The sequence below is a fragment of the Lissotriton vulgaris genome, chromosome 5 (genome assembly GCF_964263255.1).
Source record: "Lissotriton vulgaris chromosome 5, aLisVul1.2, whole genome shotgun sequence".
Taxonomy (NCBI): Eukaryota; Metazoa; Chordata; class Amphibia; order Caudata; family Salamandridae; genus Lissotriton; species Lissotriton vulgaris.
This window is the reverse complement of record NC_141693.1, coordinates 1,733,337,429-1,733,355,461: the sequence shown is the minus strand read 5'-3', so window position 1 is coordinate 1,733,355,461 and position 18,033 is coordinate 1,733,337,429. Positions and strand designations below refer to the sequence as shown.

Here is an 18,033-nt window from a genome sequence, read left to right as displayed (position 1 = left end):
TTTTGTTCAGTGACAGTAACTACTGTGGCAATGTATGGTTTTTGAGACCAAGAATATTTTTGCTTTTGCAAATGTTTGTTATAATGATGAGGGTCTGGTAGCTTCCACAACAATAACGTTTTACAAAACCAATGTCAAATCAAGACACGCATTGACAACCTAAAGGCTGACCACCAATGTCATACCTATAGGATTTGCCAATGCTGGTTTATTTTCATGTTTCCTATAATTTTGTTGCAACTGGTTTCACAGATTTTCCATTACGAATATATTTTTTATAGAAATGTTAACATGCATCAACCTATTTGGTTAAAGAAGTTTCAAAGAAATGGTACGTAAAATTTCAAAGTAGTTTAGCAAACCTTTATTTTCTAGTTGCATTTTTTTAATGAACATTTTATTTTGAAAGCAAAGAATCATCAATCTTGCTTTCAAGCCTATGCATGTTTTGCATCCAATCAGAGAGCATCCTGGAAGCATTGTACGTAGCCACATATTGTTAAACTTTACAAACATATGTACACATTTTTAGGTCTCGCTAGAGCCAGCGCGTATGCGCTGGTCTGCAAAACATTTAGTAACTGGCTTTTAAAAGTGCTACCAAAGCCTTTTGCCGGCCACCAGCGTGCGGTCACACGCGCGTGATCGTGCACAGGCCATCTGGCTTTTGTAATGGCTCATTAAGCCATGCTCCTCCACCCCCTCTCTCTCTGCTCTCAGCCTTGCACTGCCCGCCCCGTCTTTGCCTCTCTCGCCATCAGTCCCCACCCCCCTCGCTCTCCTTCCTTCACTCGCTCTCTTCCAAAGCAGCTGGTTGTAAATCCGAGTCCTATAATCATCCATCTTTTTCACTGTCCCATTTTCTTCTAAAATAACACCCACGCTTAAGTTTCATGCCTTAATTTTCCTGTCTATGTTAATCACCCCAATAGACTTTTGACCTATGAGCCGAGATTGCTGTTTCGTACACATTTTCTGATCGAAATGCGCTGGCTTCTCAATATAAATGAATAAACAGGCTCATCCTTGTTACTGGAAGGAATAATAAGTCCAAAAGAGGGGGCACGCAACAGGCAAAAGTGAACATTGTACGTTTAAATGAAGACAAGCAAAAGTCAGGTTTGTGTAAAATTACAGACCTGAACCTAAAATTATTTTCACTCACAGAGTTTATTTAGGGTCAACATGCACATTAGGATTTCAAACTGCACATTTTACAAAAGGATAATACCGACTCGGCACAAGCTTTCAGCCGAGATTCGCACAAATCATGCTAGAAGGACAGCAGGCCCCTCTAATTAAATTTTCAACTCTCTGAATAAGGAGGAAGTCTGGATGCTAATGACACCACCAGGCAAACAAGAATCCCACAGGCAAGCCATCCGACCATGAGGGCACGTGCTGGCTAGGAGCGCCATCTATCAACTTAATGAGGAAAGTCAAATAATGTTTCTTAAGTATGGGGCCGTACTGAAGAACATTTGGACTGCAGCCATAACAGGGAAAGTCGGGTTTGCCCTATTTTTGTGCTTCTACAGCAGGTAATGGAACAGGCAGATTTTGCTCCTGTGCATATTAGAGAATGTTTTTTTATAGTGCACAAAATGGACCACATAGATTTTGGAAACATTGCTGAACATATATATATATATATATATATATATAACACATTTTCTTTACATAAATTTAATTTATGTGTTCCATAAATATTTTAAATCAAGACTAGTGACCCCTATTATCCGCCACTTTCTTGTTACTTAATCTCTTTCCAGCCAGAAAAGAACAGTAGGAATAATGGCAAAACAGAATATTTGAAGAAACAAACTACAACTCACAGCAGCCATTGGGCTGGAACTACTAAATACCACTGCACAGGTGTAAATATGTTATGCTTCATCTTTCTTTCCGGGGGTGGCAGTCAGTTAAGAGGCGCATTTACCCTGCATTATGTGAATACAGCTGTATACTTACTCACAGTGAAACTTTTACCTCTGAGGCCTTGTGACTAGTTTTGAGTTCCTGATCGCTTTTCACCGGGGCCACCAGGGTCACCGTACAGGTATCTCCTTGTGCTCACAGTTCGGTCATAGCGTTTGAGTTTTCTCTGCTTAAGGGGTATGTGTGCTCCAATTAATAATTTTGCTGTCACAGGAACCAGAGAGAGTTTCCTTTACACCAATTTATAAAACAGCCTCAGTTGCCCTGCCAGAGCATCCCTTTTTCAAATTCTCTACCACCACGCCTCTCCCCATTTCACCTCTCAACGACGGCTTCTGGGACATGCTCGGCACTTCCGCACCTGTTCACTCGACCACCGCAGCGTACATTGCAGGGGCCTGCGAGCTCTTGGCCAGAACAGGGGCAGCTCCAGCCGTGCTGCATGTTGCACACTCGCTCGGACAGGACCCCGCACATCTTCCCGTCTTCAAGCTGTTTTTCAGTCCCACTCCCCCCGTAGGCCCTGCCCCTAAATCACCAATGGGGTCCAGTCCTCTTATTAGATGTCCCAGAGAAACCGTCTCATTACCATTCACTTGTGACCGCTCTTTTGTTTTGCCGTCTTTACACCAAGGGAGGTTATGTTCAGCCTGCTGATTGCAGGGGCAACTCTCGGGTCACTCTGAGGAGCATTAGAGGCCCTGTCTTGTTCGGATCACTTAAGGATCAGGTCCTAAGGGCAGAGCTTCGGCAGCAGTGTTGTACCGCATCTCGTGTCTGGCCTCACCCCCTAATTTGTTGAACTTTAATGTACTTATTTTGCAAGTGAGGTCCAATGTGTGCTTATTTGTTCTTGGGGTCTTAAGACCTTTTAAATGTTATTTGTATATGGTCTGGGCTCCAATCTCGATTGCTTCTTTTTTTTCTTCCTTTTCTAAGTTTAAGGTTTGGTTGTACAAACGCAACAGGCATTCTAATGCCAAATCCTTAAAAAAATAAATAAGGGATTTTCGCTTTGGTATGTGGAATTCCTGGTTTGGCAGTTGTTTGAGCTGTCAATGCATTGCTTAGGGAACGGGTTTTAGAAGCTTCCTTGTATTCTTTTACAAGCATCAGCTTCTTTAATTGACTTTACAGGATTCATTCCATTCAGGTAATGCATTGCCTGGGTAGCCAGGATTATTCAGAAAGCCTATCATTTTCTTTCATGTCCTATTACAAAGATTTGTTGAATGAAATTATTGGTGTCCAGGAAAAAACCCATTTCAGACGACAGAAAATAACAAGCATTGGCATAGCGAATAGGTCTCGCTTTTGGAACCTTCTAAGTGTTTAGCCATGCAACAGTTGATGTTGTTGCACCAAGGATATTGTGCTGCATAACTAAATACTTAAAAGGTCCCAAAAGCGAGAACTATTGGCTATGCCAATGCTTGTTATACTTGGACCACTGTCAGTAGTGCAGCCTGAACTTACATTTTCTTAGGGCGCCTACCCTAATAATAAAGGCTTTATATTGATGAACCATAAATAAAAGTTTGAACAGCATTAACATATGGACACAAATATTATGGTAACTGCAGACAATGCCCTTCCTTGGGCCATAATGTTGTATGTAGTGTAATATGGCAGCCAAAGGGTTTGTGCTGCAGGGGGTTTGTCCTATCTGACCCAAGGACAAATCTTGTTCTGGAACCCAAACAATATATGCTTGGATGTCGGGCTATAGGAATTCCACACCCCTATAGGTGTTTTCGGAAAGAAGCAAAAGAGTTGATTTTTGCATTGTGGCTTGGCAAGGTATTCCATAATTTGGCAGCTGCAACTGAGAAGGAGCATTCGCCACCTCTTGCCTTTCAGAATTTTGGCACAGTAACTTCTATACTTGAAGCTGATCTTCGAATCCTACTTGGCTTATACAGACGAAAGGAAGATCTAATGGCCTGTGAGCTGTTGCTGTGAAAAGCTAGGTGAACTGTACAAAACGCTTTGAAAATCACCCGCTTCTTGACTGGAAGTTAGTGGAGTTCTCGAAGGCCTTCTCTAAGAGAGAGCTATTTCCGGGTGTTAAGAATGAGTTGTGCTGCGCATTTCGCACCAACTGAAATTTGTTCAGAGAATAGCTGTTTATGTCATAATAGATAGCATTTCAGTAGTCTAATCGCGAGGTAATTAACACGATAGCCACTGTTGTGTGTTGCTCCTCAGTAATGAAAGGGAAGATCTTCCTGAGGGATCGAATTATATAAAAGCAGGTGCTTGTGGTTCGATTTACCAGCAGATTGAAGTTGAGGGAGTTATCGAACAGAACCCCTCAGTCCTTTACTGATTCAGCAGGAGTTTGGAGGGACCCACATGAATCCTTCCACCAGAGCTCTGACCAGATTGAGTGCTGGGATCCAAAGGCCATATCTTCTGTCTTATCCGCATTAAGCTTAAGGAAAATTCCCAGTCATGCAAAGTTTGAACTTATCAGTGAAGAACACAATAATTTGTGTGTCATCTGCAAATGATACTACCTGGAATCAAAACGATCTCACTAAGGCTGCCAAAGGGAGACATAAGAGTTAAAAGGTTTGGGCTGAGAGAGGAGCTCTGCGGAACCCCACCTGGAAGGCTGAAGGCCTTAACTCTAAAGTGACTACAATTTACTATCTGCCATCTCCCAACAAGGAAGTAGTGAAGCAGTTCTACCTCCTTGGGCCCCACCCCTATTCGTTATAGCCGTTTCACAATTTGTGAGGGCATGATAGTGTCCAAGGCTGCTGATAGGTCCCAAAGGACCAGGACAGCCGACCCTCCCTGATCCACCTGCATTCTCATATAGTCAATGAAGCAATAAGTGCTAGCCCCATGCTGTGGGCACTCCTGAAACCGTTTTGAGAAGGGTCCAGCAGGGTGTGATAAGTAAGAAATAGTTACTTTAGAAGAAGAGACTTCGAAAAGAGTCCTTAAGTGATTGTTAAATAATACATAGAAAGTAAACAGATATCAAGGCCACCTGAAAGAACCTTTTAAATAGTAAAATACACATTTTTGCCAGTTCTAAGTGCTGTAAGTAACATGTTATTATTACTCAATATGCAGTATTCACTATATTGACCCATGGAATATTGGAGGCTGAGTTTGGCTGATCAGGATTTCAACTCCATAACCTCAGAAACACTGCATGTGTCTACATGTTAAACATTCACTTCAGTGAGCCATCTTGCTGATTGTTACGAACATACAGGAAAGAAAATACATTAAGACTGAGGGCACCCTTTACAAAAACATGAGAAGCTGCAATAGCCTTCTTTAGAAATATCCCTCCGCTGTGCATCTAGAGAGAAGCCGGAGATCAGCTCATACTTTTCTACACATTACTGTACCACAGAAGTACAAGAATGAATGCAAAAGTGAGACAAGTGATGTTAAGGATTTTTTCTGTTTCAACATCATACCTACTTTCTCTGCAAATTAAAAATAGTTTCTTCTGTGCACCGCAAATGTAGATGTGTTTATTTGTGGAACAAAGTTAAATGATCACAATCTTATGTCAATGATTTTACAGCTTGAATAGTTGGTGAATCACAGGTGACCAACTCAGCCTCCCCATAAATTTGAAAGATTATAAACATAGCTCGTTCTTTTTGAAAAACATTCTAATGACTATGACTAACAAAAGCAATTGAAGATCTCTAACCCTACTTGTAGATGCCATCAAGCAATTGAGAAGCTGACAAAAATTTAATATCAAGATGTTGCCTTTTTGTTAGAGATATTTCTATCTAATGTAAAAACACAGCAAATTATTTTTCACATGTTGACTTGTGATATTATATTATCAGCTTTTGGAAAGTATGTGAAAATGTTTTTAGGTCCTGTCCCATAGAAGCAAATAAATCTCATTGGAGTTTTGTAGGTTGAGCATTTTAGGGTCAGGAATATGACAATTACCTTGAAAAAGTTCATTTGCTTTAGCTTTATATAAGTTACAGGAGTGATAGATACTTTTTGCCCTTTTTTAACTGCGACTTTATAGATTTTGGAATAATATAGTAAGTGAGTTCATCGTTGTGTTTGTTTTGCTTTTAGCCTCTTTCTGGATGCTTTGTAGAAGTCTTTTTTGGAATGATGGTTTTGAGGACTAATGTCAGCCAGTGATTGAACTTGTTTTCTGGAGCGATGAAAGTTTTCCTACCATGGCAGCTAGAGATGCATAAGGCAATGTCTGTTAGGTTGTATTCATTCAGTAATGATTTTGATATTGGGCGCAGAGTCCAGCTTTGTAGATGGATCCTTAAGTGGATGTGGGTTCCCGTTTTAAGGTTTGCTGTAGTAGTTGGTTCTGGAACAGCGGAAGCTAATCTATCCAGACCGTATGGAAGTTTTTGTTATGGCAAATTCATTGGTAAATGCAGATTGTAAAAACGAGAAGAAGTCCTTTGCCTTTGTGAAGGTCAACTGAAGACTGGATGATGAGAAAACTGAACATATTTCATTAAAGTATGTAAGAGGTTCTTGATTAGTGCCGTTTCTTAGGCTTGAGATAGCAGCATCCCCATGTGAGGCTATTTAATTCCGAAAATCGTGATCTCATTTGGGGAATGGACTCTTGGCATGAAGGGAAACAATTAGAAATGTGTAACACGTCTTGCTCACCGTTATTGAAAACCTGCATAGTAATTCCAGAAGTGAGTCTCTGCAGATTGGGTTTGTCAGATTTAGCAGTAGGTTTTATAACGTTGCATAGTTATCCTTCAAAATTAGGGGCACATTTTGTGCCAGCCTTAGCTTACACAGATGAAGTAGTGCTATATTGATTAACAAGCATCATACCGCAAAACATACCACTTCATAATGAAAAAACACAGAGATGAAGGTAATAACATTTAGTGGCTCATCTGTTGCTAAACATAACTGACTTGAGGGCAAGTGACTCTTGCTTGTCCACAATTTCATTGTGTGGAACGTCATTGGGTGATTTTTTTTCAAACGGAAAAGATACTACGTCCATAGAAGGGCAGAGCATATAAATATTATACAGGGTTTAAATCTGGTTTAGAAAAAAACATGGACAACTCTTTGTTCTGCTTTTACTCTGCTAAAATTGTAGTTAGGTTATTTCTTAGCACACCGGAATTATGTACTGAGGAAAACGCTAGAAGGAATGCTAGAGTCTGCGTCAATCGAATCGAAGACATTGGTTCAGAGCTTGAAATCAAGTCAGCCAAGGTTAGGGCCTGTCATTCCATGATAACTTTGGTGTGACCGACAAAATGGACTGGACAGTATCCCTTTTGCTGCGACTCCAAATGATTTGACTTGGTCAGCTAAGGAAGTCTAGATCCTGAAGTGATTCGTAGAATCCTATTTTTGTCTAGTGACAGTCAGTCCCACATAGATTTATTTTTGAGAAAATATTAACATTTCACATATCCAGGGTGTGTGATTTAATAGAACTGGGCTAGTAAAATCTGTTACATCTTAAGAGTATGCATATTAAATAGAGGTTTGTGTTTTTTATTTACATGACTAGGACAGGTAGCTTTATCAGTTGCTTCAAGTGAATCCATTTTTGGTGTTAAAACTTACTGGATCTCAGAACAGCATTAATATGTAACATTGTTAGTATTGTCTATGTAATCGGGAATCAGTTTATTTCAGATGTATTTGCAAGTGCCTGGAATTGCATGTGACAGGTAGGATTTTGTCATCTTTTGGCAATTTAAATGTGTTCATGTATAACAGATAATTGTTTTACTTTTATTAATTTTCCTAACAACATTTCTATAGATAATTTGATATGTTTTTTTGGGTAATTTTACTTTAAATAGGCCTTTTGTTCTTTTTTCTTTCAACAAAATATATATCAGTAAAGTAGAGGAGCAATTGAGAGTTATAAAAGCAGAAGAGGAGCACACGGTAGAAAAAGAAGGGTACCTGAATGACTATGAGAGGTTGGGCGAATGAAAAAGGAAAGGGAGGTTTAGAAAGAGCTGAAGCACTGTTATTGTAGTTTTTTCTCACATGAGATATGGTTGTTGTACTGGAGAGGATGAAGAGAGGTAAAGCACCATAGGAGGGGCAGTTTAACAGCATTAAAGTGGGTTTAAGAAGTGGTACAAGGTGGGGGGCATGGTCAAGCCAAGCAGCACGATGGCTTCTCACTAAGAGGGTTCTGCCGGCCGAGGGCACACATCCTTACAAAACCCTGCCTTAATCTCTTAGCTGATACAGCACCACCCACAGGAAACTTGCCTGGGAGAGGCGCAAGCAGAATCCTAGGTCTCCGGGGGCCGGAGGTGAAGCTGGGCCTGTTGCGACCAAGTGAACGCGATCCCGAGGCACACGTCGGAGCAACGTAGCGGGAGCTGCTGCTGAATCGGCATCCCTGCGATGCGCTGGTGCTGGAGGCCGGTGGTTGCGGCCCCGTCTGAGTGCCCTCTAGGGTCACGGACACCCTACTGGGGGTGAACCCGCGAACACTGATCGGTGCAGTATCAAGGCAACGGATTTAATTCAGCAGTTTCAGACTGTAGTTTGTTCCAGCCAAGAAACTGCTTCCAACAATCAGGAACTAAGTATGTTCTACTGTACCCTGCAGAGCTCAGAGTGCAAGCTGAAGGCAAATCTCTCATTTTCACAGATTCGAAAGCCGCGCTGAAATTCGCCAATCAGTCGGCAAGGACACAAACCGGCCCAAAGCAAACGGGTGGCGCGCCACCAGAAGGCCACCTGAGTGGCAATGATTGAAGCACTGCCTCCGTACCTCTGCCCGGTTTGGTTTTCAACATAATACAAAAAACTATTGTTAAGGGTTCTCTCTGTCTATGCTCTGGAAGACTGGTCTAAATATCACTCATGTCATGCCTGCCTATCTTCTTGTTAAAATGCTGTGTCATTACCCCATCTCACATAGTAAATGTAAAATCATAATTTGAGATTCCTCAGGGCTCGGCCACCCAGCCTTAACTGGCAGGGGTGCACGCCGGCCAACTCCTCGTTCCCCATGGAATAACTCTCTTGTAGCCTCTTTGGCTATTCTGAAATAGTTGTTCTGGTTTGGGGTAATGGGAGGGATACTTACTCAACCTAATTGGGGGTTTGTGTGGGAGGGGGTGGGTTAGGTTCTGTTATTGCTGTTCCATATTGCAAAATGTCCTGCTGAAAATGTTGCTGTTGCATGATTCCACCAAGACACAAGACACACAACACCGACCCATAGATGTTCATTTCCACGGTATGCATTCCTTCCTACATGTCTAGCATTGCACACAGTCTTATTACATACAGGGCCAGTCGCTCCCAACCTGGACCTGACACAAGTCTGCGTAGATTTAATGAAACTGCAGTACCTAGAATGTATGCAGTCTAAATGACCATAGAAAAGCGAGCTTAGTACACTCCTATCTAATCAGGCACAAAGTAAGACATTTGTTTCCTACAAGAGACCCACTTAAACAAAACATCACAGGCCAGGTTGAAATCCAGCAAATGGGGGGGACATTCACACCTCATCCTACACTAATTACTCTAGGGGAATCATGCTCTTAATTCGCAGAGGACTCCCATGGACAAGCGAACGAGCTATAATTGACCCAAAAGGCATATTGAAGGGTGGACTCTACGGACAGCAAATAACTTTAGCAAACATATATGGGCCAAACAGACAATCCCGAATTCTTTAACTGGGTGTGGCAGGGGATCCACACCCTGGGAGGCTCTGTGATACTCTGGGTGGGTGACTTTAATGTTGTTTTGTCAAACCGCAGAGACAGAGTGGGCGCATCTCATACCCATCATTCACCATCGGCAGTCACACTTCGCACCATAATTGAAGATCATTACCTGGTAGACACTTGACGCGCTTTACATCTGGATGCCAGAGAGGGCACCTGCATGTCTCAATACCATAAAGCCTAGTCCAGATTGTATGTTTGGCTCACATCCAAAGGCATCCACTCTTGGATAACTGAGGCCATACACTACCTAGCACACTGTTGGACCACGCACCGGTGGTGCTCAAGCTCCAAATCCCGAGGCCTTACATAAAGCCCTTCACATGGCGCCTACCCCTAAATGCGCTGCTAGATACGGTATTTAAGGAAGAGATCTGGAACAAAATAATGGAATATTTCGAACACAACACAGGTACAGTGGACTCGGGCACAGTTTAGGAGACCTTCAAAGTTGTCATTCGCGGGGATTGCATAGCCCTGCAGTCAGGAGTTCTGGGAGACATCTTCAGCTGCCTCACGAAAATAGAGGGAGAAATCCAAGACATAGAACGCCAATACTTCCAATCCCAAACACCTGAAGTACTGGCTAAAGTGAGAGAAAAATTAACTGAATTCCAACATGAGGGTGAAAGGGAAACCAAATTCCTGCATAAGCATGCACAGGCCCGCAAATACGGGGAGGGAGATAGCCCGGGTAAGACATTGGCTAACCTACTAAAACCGTCCAGAGGCTCCTCATACATTGTTGAGCTACAACCCCCTGATGCATCACCGATCCATTCTCCAATTCAAATCCTGGGCACAATTTATGTTTTTATGTTTTTTACACCCAACTATACACCTCAAAGACAACCCCTTCAGACTCAGAAATTGAAGGGTACCTAGACTCTTTTGAGCTATTGTGGCTAAGCGGGGCGCATCATGAATACTTGGATGTGCCGTTCACGGCTGAGGACATCCAAAGAGTCATCTAGAGCCTTCCCGGGGATAAGGCCGCCGGAGCAGACTGGTTTACCTCTGCTTTTTATAAAGAATACGTGACTCTCCCCTCGCCTGCTGGAGGTATACCAGGAGGCGCTACAAAAAGGGTCACTTCCACTATCCATGCACGTAGCAGTCATTATAATGCTGCTCTAGCCAGGCAAGGACCCAACCACATACGACTTATACTGCAGCAGGGTTTCCGTTCTCCCACAGAACTGTGCAAAGAGATCTAGAACCTCGGTGAATTAGGGTGACCCAAAACCCACCTTAGTATCCAAAATCCCCTTACCGAACTATCTACAGTGTCTCATTGGTCATAACAAACTCCCAATGTCTTAGACAAACCAGAACATGAACTTGGGTTACCTCAGGTATCGTGGAACACATGAACACTCTTTCGCTCTATAATCATTTCAAACCACAACGGGGAGTAAAAGAACACACATGCAAGTTTGAAATATTTATTTTTTCAATGCAAGGTTCTCAAACGCAGTATCCTATATAATACCAGCATACATATTATAAAAATCAGAGTTATCAGCATAATCACTAATCCATAGTAAGCGAACGGTGATAGCATATTATAATGCAAAAATCAATAGAAATCTGTATCACCTATATTTCGTGCACCCTATTTAGCATTCTATATTATATCTAAGAAGGTCTCATTTGGGTTTTAGCAGGGCGGGCCCATACCTCTAAATGTCAGTAGGAGAAGATTTCATCATCAGCTACCAGCTCTCTGCATGCGAAGCACCATCAAGTGTGTTTTTGCATTCTCGGTAACTCTATCTTAAACCCGCTTAGAGCCCAATGTTGGCAGCAACATTATTTGTGTTATGTCTAATGTGGTGCGAGGATCAGGCCTCCCAGCAACCTTGTGTTAGGTTATTCTATTCTTAGAGAGTGCAGTTCTCAGTGTGCAGACAGTGTACCAAGTGTACCAAGCACAACTGATATCAGAGCAATAACATATTATTCTCAAATAAATCACATCTTTCGTCTAGGTTGAAAGCTACAATAACAATTATGTGTCGTGTGCAAACTGAAGCCGAAGGAAAATATGTTGTTTAAACATTTAATAAACTCATGCTAACTTAACACAATATATAGAAAAACAGTAACTATATGACAATACCGCCTGCTCTAATAAACATAGACAATAAAAAATTTGCTAAACTACTGGCGAACAGACTGCAGCCTCTCATCGTACGTCTGGATCACTCTGGATTTGTGGCAGGTCGTTCCACCTCTCACAACCTAAGGACATTCTTTACGCTGATGCATTATCTCGCTCCACATGTCTCTGCTATAGCCGCCTTATTAGATGCCCCTAAGGCATTTGATTAATTAGAGTGGAAATTCCTCTTCATACTCCTAACTCGGCTGGGAATGAGCCATACCTTTTATACAACAAAATAAACTCCTTTTATGTTTCAACCAAGGCAAGAGTGAAGATAAACGGTTTGATTTCTGATCCCATCACTACCTCGCGAGGTACCCGACGGGATGCCCACTATCACCCCTACTGTTTGCTATCACCACAGAGCCGCTTGTGGCTAGGCTAAGACAACACCACACGAACAGGGGTATAGGATTCACTACCAGGGGCTTGATAGTGCCTCACCCTTTACATCATTGACCCCGCTGTTAAATTCGCGCCTGTAATCAGAGAGCTTATGCGATATGTGGGCATTTCAGGAATCCACATTAAGGGGTCCAAGTCTACGATTCTCCCACTTATAGAAGGTAAAGCAGCCTTTAAATCTGAATTCCCGAGAGCCTAGCAGACGGACCAACACGTTATCTAGGCTTCTGGATAAGCAGGGACATACATACAGTCTGGACGGCCAATTACGGTCGGGTAATGTCATGGATTGTAGAACGACTCTAAAGATGGAAGAATCTGCCCTTGTCCCTCTCAGGTCGCATCGCAATTAAAAACATGATAATCATCCCCAAACCGCTGTATCTATTTGTAAATATTCCCATCCCTATAACCGCACAATTCTCAAACACTTCAAATCAAGCCTGGTGGAGCTAGTCTGGGCTGGAAAACAACTTAGGGTATCCTGGGAATTCCTGACAATATCACTAGCATAAGGTGGCCTTGGGGCTCCAGACTTTGTGCTGTATGCTTACTGTGCACAGGCCCAATATTTGCACTTCTGGCAACACCCAACGCCATTTCAGCCACATGTCGCCTTCGAAATAGACAGGGTTGCCCCCTGCCACTGTCAACAGCGTTGTATCAAAGTTATAAATGCCCTAGACAAGAAATTGACACCACAGAAACCATGCGCTGGGCTTGGGGAGGACTCTGTAGGAGGGCAAACCTGAACCGGATATACGCACCATCCATACCACTAGCCAACAACCAACAAATTCCCCCGCTAATGGAGTAGTCGCCTGGGCTCACACACACACACGAAGGTTTGGATACATTCAGTGATCTGTACCCCGACTGCCAATTCCTCACACTCCAGCAACTGAGCGGTTCCCCGCAACCATCGTCACTAGACACGCTACTATACCACCAGCTCCGGGCATCATGCAGTGTAAGGTACAATATTTCCCCGTTGTCCCTCGCCACTCCTATCCTATAGCACATTCTTACAGAAACGTCAGCCCGCAAATTGATAGCCCGCATATACACTATCACGAACCCCGAATCTCAGGTCATCACGCCTAGTTCGCACAGCGTTTGGGATACAGATATTGGCGTTGCCTTATCTGATGAACAATGGACCTTCTGTTGCGGTCAACTAGAGAAGCTTTCCCAAATTATCGCATCAGACTAATACACTTCAAATTACTGCACCACTTATATCGCAATCCGACACAACTTCATTGCATGGGCATAGGGCCCGACACAAAATGCTGGCGAAGCAGGGCATCAAAGGTGTCATTTCTGCATCAGGCCTGGGAATGCCGGTTCATAGCTGGATTCTGGGTTGAGGTGTTGAAACACATACAGGACATAACAGATCAAAAATTGACAAAAACTCCCTTTGAGGCGCTGCTGGGATATGTGCGAACCATTCCGACCGCAGGTAGACAGCGCTCCTACTTCTGGCAAAAAGGTGAGTAGCCATGCACTCGGGGAAGACAACGCCCCCAGCCATAAAAACCTGTGTAGCAGATCTTACATATTGCAGAGACCAGTTGACATGTTACTGGGAACTTGTGCCGGTCCGGGCCCGCCCCAAAGATACGTTCCATGGAGGGGGATACGTTGTAATGGGCCCTAGACAAACACAACAGGCCCGGTTCCGCAACCACCGCGTTGTAAACATATTAACCAGCAGGTCACTGGCTGCTGGCAGCAGACATAGGTACATATGCGCTCCGATTCATGTGTGATCCGCGAGGCAACTTTTAAGCTTGGCTGATTAAAAGAGGTGTGCTTTTTATGAAGATGATGTGTCAAGATACAGCTCTCCCGACTGTAAATAACCAAGTCTATGTAAAACACAGAAATGTCGGATAACCGGTACAATGCATGTCTTGAAATGCACTAGCTCCAATAATATTGATCAATACTGCGGTGGTTTATGTTATGTTAATAACTGTTATACTCAATAAAAATAAATAATAAAAAAAGTATTGGTGCAACGTGGGCAAGAGTATTAGGACTTAAAAAGATCCCTCATGTTTCAGCGGATGAGGATGAGGAGCTTTAGCAAGCTTTCAGAAAAAGTTTCTGATCACTTAACAGAAGGTGTCCAAGATCGATTGGAAAAGTTATATGGATGAGTAAACTTAAAGAACAGTAGAAGAGAGTTTATGATCCGATTTATGCCACATTGTTTCAGCCTGTCTCTGGAGGGGTTAAGAGCCTGCCTTTAGGAGAAGGATTGTGGAAGGTGTCCGTGTAAAGACTGTAGGGGGATGTGAAGGGTGTCGAGGGAAGGGTTAATTCTTGAGAAGAAATGACCAGTTGATTTATGAGAAAGGTCAAGGGGAATCTATTCTGTGACAAAGTAGTGGGGTAAGGGCGGCACAAGAGTGATCTTTGGCTTAGGGAGCTATTGGAGAGAATTTATGGGCCTCGTTAGGTAAAAGAACCATCAGAAGTGTATGATTAAGGAGTGGTTTTGGGAGCTGTCTAGCAGGGCTTATGGAAGTATTGAGTGACATAAAAGTCAATAAGAGCACTAGAACAGGGCCAGCTTGGCTTCGAACGGACCACGATTAGTTCATGATAGTTAGGGTGCAGGATATAAGGCTGCACGGCTGAAGTGGAACTCAGCCTGAAGGACTGTCTTCCCTAAGTCCAAGCACATGAATAGTGGAAAAGATGTTGGATGACGGCACAATGTCAAGTTTAAGGAGGAGAGTGTGTTTGACTTGGATTGCATCCCAGAATGGGAGCCTTTAAATAATTCCATTGTTATTAGGTGCATAAACCCCATCCTTTCAAAAACTTTGTTGTCAATATTAACTTGAAAGGCCATCAGCTTGGAAATCTACCAATCCAAGTTGATCCTTACACCCAGGCAGGTGAAGGGCCGCAGAAGAAAATCTGTAGGGAAAAACGTCAAATTGAAAAATTCTAGACTGTGAAATATGAAGTAGCTATTTAAAGGTCAAAACATATGCTCTCGCCCTACACCTCCTTTGATGGCCATCTTGGCTGACCTGATGACCATAATCAGTAATCTCTGATTAAAAACTAGATTATCCCTGGAAGAATCATTTACTGTGTTTAGTTACGTGCCCAAATTGCTAATGCAACGATTCCTGCTCAGGTTGCAAAACAAAACAGCTTGGAAGTAAATATCAGGGATTTCAGTGCTTGCACATGGAACTGAATAACTATAAAGCCTCCCTTCAATGGCGTCTGGAATTTTTGTTTTTGCTTGTTCCCTTTTATTTTCCAACTTCATGCTCCTGTTTTCACACTGGTTTGTTTCACAGACTCTGTAATTCTGGTAACTCACCTCGAACCTTGTTGCACTTCTATTTGTTTTTTTTTTACCTGCTTGCCTTTCCTTGTTTATTTACTCGTACTGTTGCTTGAAGTGATGTTCCTATTCCCTCCTAATTATATTCTCATTTCCTTTGAACACTACCTTTATGTTCACTCCTCCAACACGTGTGCTTAGAATAAGACTTCATTGTTTAGGTGACCTCTTTAATTACTTGTTTTGATTCTGTCTATTAACTTGCACATTCCATTCCGTACTGACATTATTTTATATGTATTTAGCAGCTGTATGTTTTGATGTATTGGGATAGTTTGTTCATTACCTTGAATCGCGTAACTTGACTTTGTGATTGAAAAGTGCTTTAATGCTCCCGGGCCATGCCTGCGCAATATAAAACTGTAAAAATAAAATTAAAAAAAAAACCTGTTTCTATGGAGTGTTCATTGCAAAAATGCTTTTTTATGGGTTGTTAAATGCCATTTTGTCTGCCAAAAACTACTGAGTCTGAATGTGCCAACAAAGCTTGAAACCTGAACCAGAACATCTATTGGTTTCATTATAAATTGAATTTATTTAATCTGATGCTCACAAATTTTAATGTTGAGTACGATACTTTCATAATGCATTTCAAATAATATTTTCTAGTAGTTTTATTTGTATCTTTTCCAGCAGTATGTTTGCTTACAAACTCAAAGATAGATGAGGTGGTTGTGTACTAAAGCTCTCCACAGCACCCTTACGCTGCAAACATCGGTCTAAATCATGCATCTGGTGTACTTTGTTGTCCAATATGTGCGTACTGACCACAGTTTAACCCTTCTCTCCTTCTTGTCTCATCTTCCTCCTCTTAATCTCACACCCTCACTCTCTTTACTGATCCCCCGCAGGTATGTTCAGAGTTTGTTGGACATCCTGGAGTTTCTTCATAAGAGTCCGGAGGACCAGAGCACCCTTGAACAGTGAGTGCAGCTCTCAAGTCATATCCAATTAAGGAAATTGATGTATGTGTGATGTTGTGCTAGCTTATGTGGAAGGGTGAGATCAGTGTGATGTGTCAAATTGGTTTGAAGCATTTCTAAATGAGACATTCTTATTATATGCAGATTTGTAGAGCACGCTGTCACCCGAAAGGGTATCCTGGCACTGAGCAGGTGTGTGTCTAAGCACACCTAGGGCCTAGTGGGACTAGTCAAAAAGCCAGGTCTTCAGCTAGTTTCGGAATTCAAGAAGTGAGGAAGAGGCTCCTATATTAGTGGCAAGTGGTTCCACACTTTATGAGCAAGTAAGGTTCGAGTGCAGGATCTATTTAATCTGTTTTTCCGGGTTTATGGGATTTGTGCAAGTAGGAGTCTGGACGAGTGTCAGTGTCGGGAAGGTTTGTGAAAGCAGATGTGATTGATATCAGGTCACGTTATATCCAGTGCCTAATTTGTAACAAAAAGCAAAAGCCCAATGGTTTTGTTAGGATTCTGACACTGCCGAAATCTGACCTTCTTAGTTTTGATTGCTGTCCCTTAATCTCACTCTTGCAAGTTATTTGTGTACTCTGCTATTCCCTTTTATCACAGGTTCCTATCTTACTCTTCTTCCTAATTTCTCTATTTTCTGCCTCTCTCTCTCTTGCTTAGAGTCATTGTCTGAAGATAAAAAGTAAGTCTGTGTTTCCCAAACGTGAGCACGGTTGCCCACTAGCAGAAATCACAACACAAATTAAGAACGGAATATCTAATGGCCTTAAGGTAGGCCAGGTTGTCGCTGCAGGCTGTTTTGAAGTTTTGAGTACAGGTTTGATCTCATGAATGGCTGTGTAAAAGTGAGTAGATACAGGTATTATGTCATGTTAAGTGGTGCTGAAGTATGGGAAATGGGTCAGAATATAGGTGCAAGTATAACGTTCTACCAGGATGCTTTGTTGTATTAGTGTGCGTCTGAGCGTGTGATGATCTGTCTGATTTTGGTAAAGCCTTTGATGGAAGTGTAATGTTATGAAGGCCATATACAAGTCTGTAAAAGTAGTGGTGTCTCACTCTGGTTTAATGATGAGGTTCCGGAGTTAAGTTTTGATGGGGGTCTATCAGAAATGTGTGATTTCAGACCCTAGTGTGATTGCAGTGTGCCTGTGTTTATAAAGCATGTCATTATGTGATCTGGTCTGAGGGCTGGTGATAAGAGGTCTGACAGTTCTGTTTGGATTAGTGTTGGATAACATTTTTTTGTGAAATGTGTAAAATAATTCTGCAGTGAATTACACCTGAATAACTGGTTTACCAGGTCATCGTGCATCTGTTTATCAGTGTGATGTTTTGTGTGTTTTTTTTTTTGTAGATTTTGGATGCGAGAAATTAATAATATCCTTAGGCTTTCCTGTTTTCAGTTTCTATTTTTGTAAAATTCTAGTGTTTTTTTTTTTAGCGTTCTCAAGCGATTTCAGGACCTTAAAATAACAATGGTTGTCA

The 18,033-nt window shown here is 42.2% G+C and overlaps 1 protein-coding gene across 1 annotated transcript in view; it reads left to right on the top strand.

Moving 5' to 3' along the window:
* The window catches only part of PDK2 (pyruvate dehydrogenase kinase 2), an 85,279-nt gene that overhangs the window by 30,352 nt on the left and 36,894 nt on the right, over nt 1-18,033 (top strand). Inside the window, exon 3 of the mRNA XM_086923966.1 lies at nt 16,465-16,536. Within this exon, the coding sequence (XP_086780092.1) occupies nt 16,465-16,536 (72 nt within the window). The remainder of the gene's footprint in view (nt 1-16,464; nt 16,537-18,033) is intronic.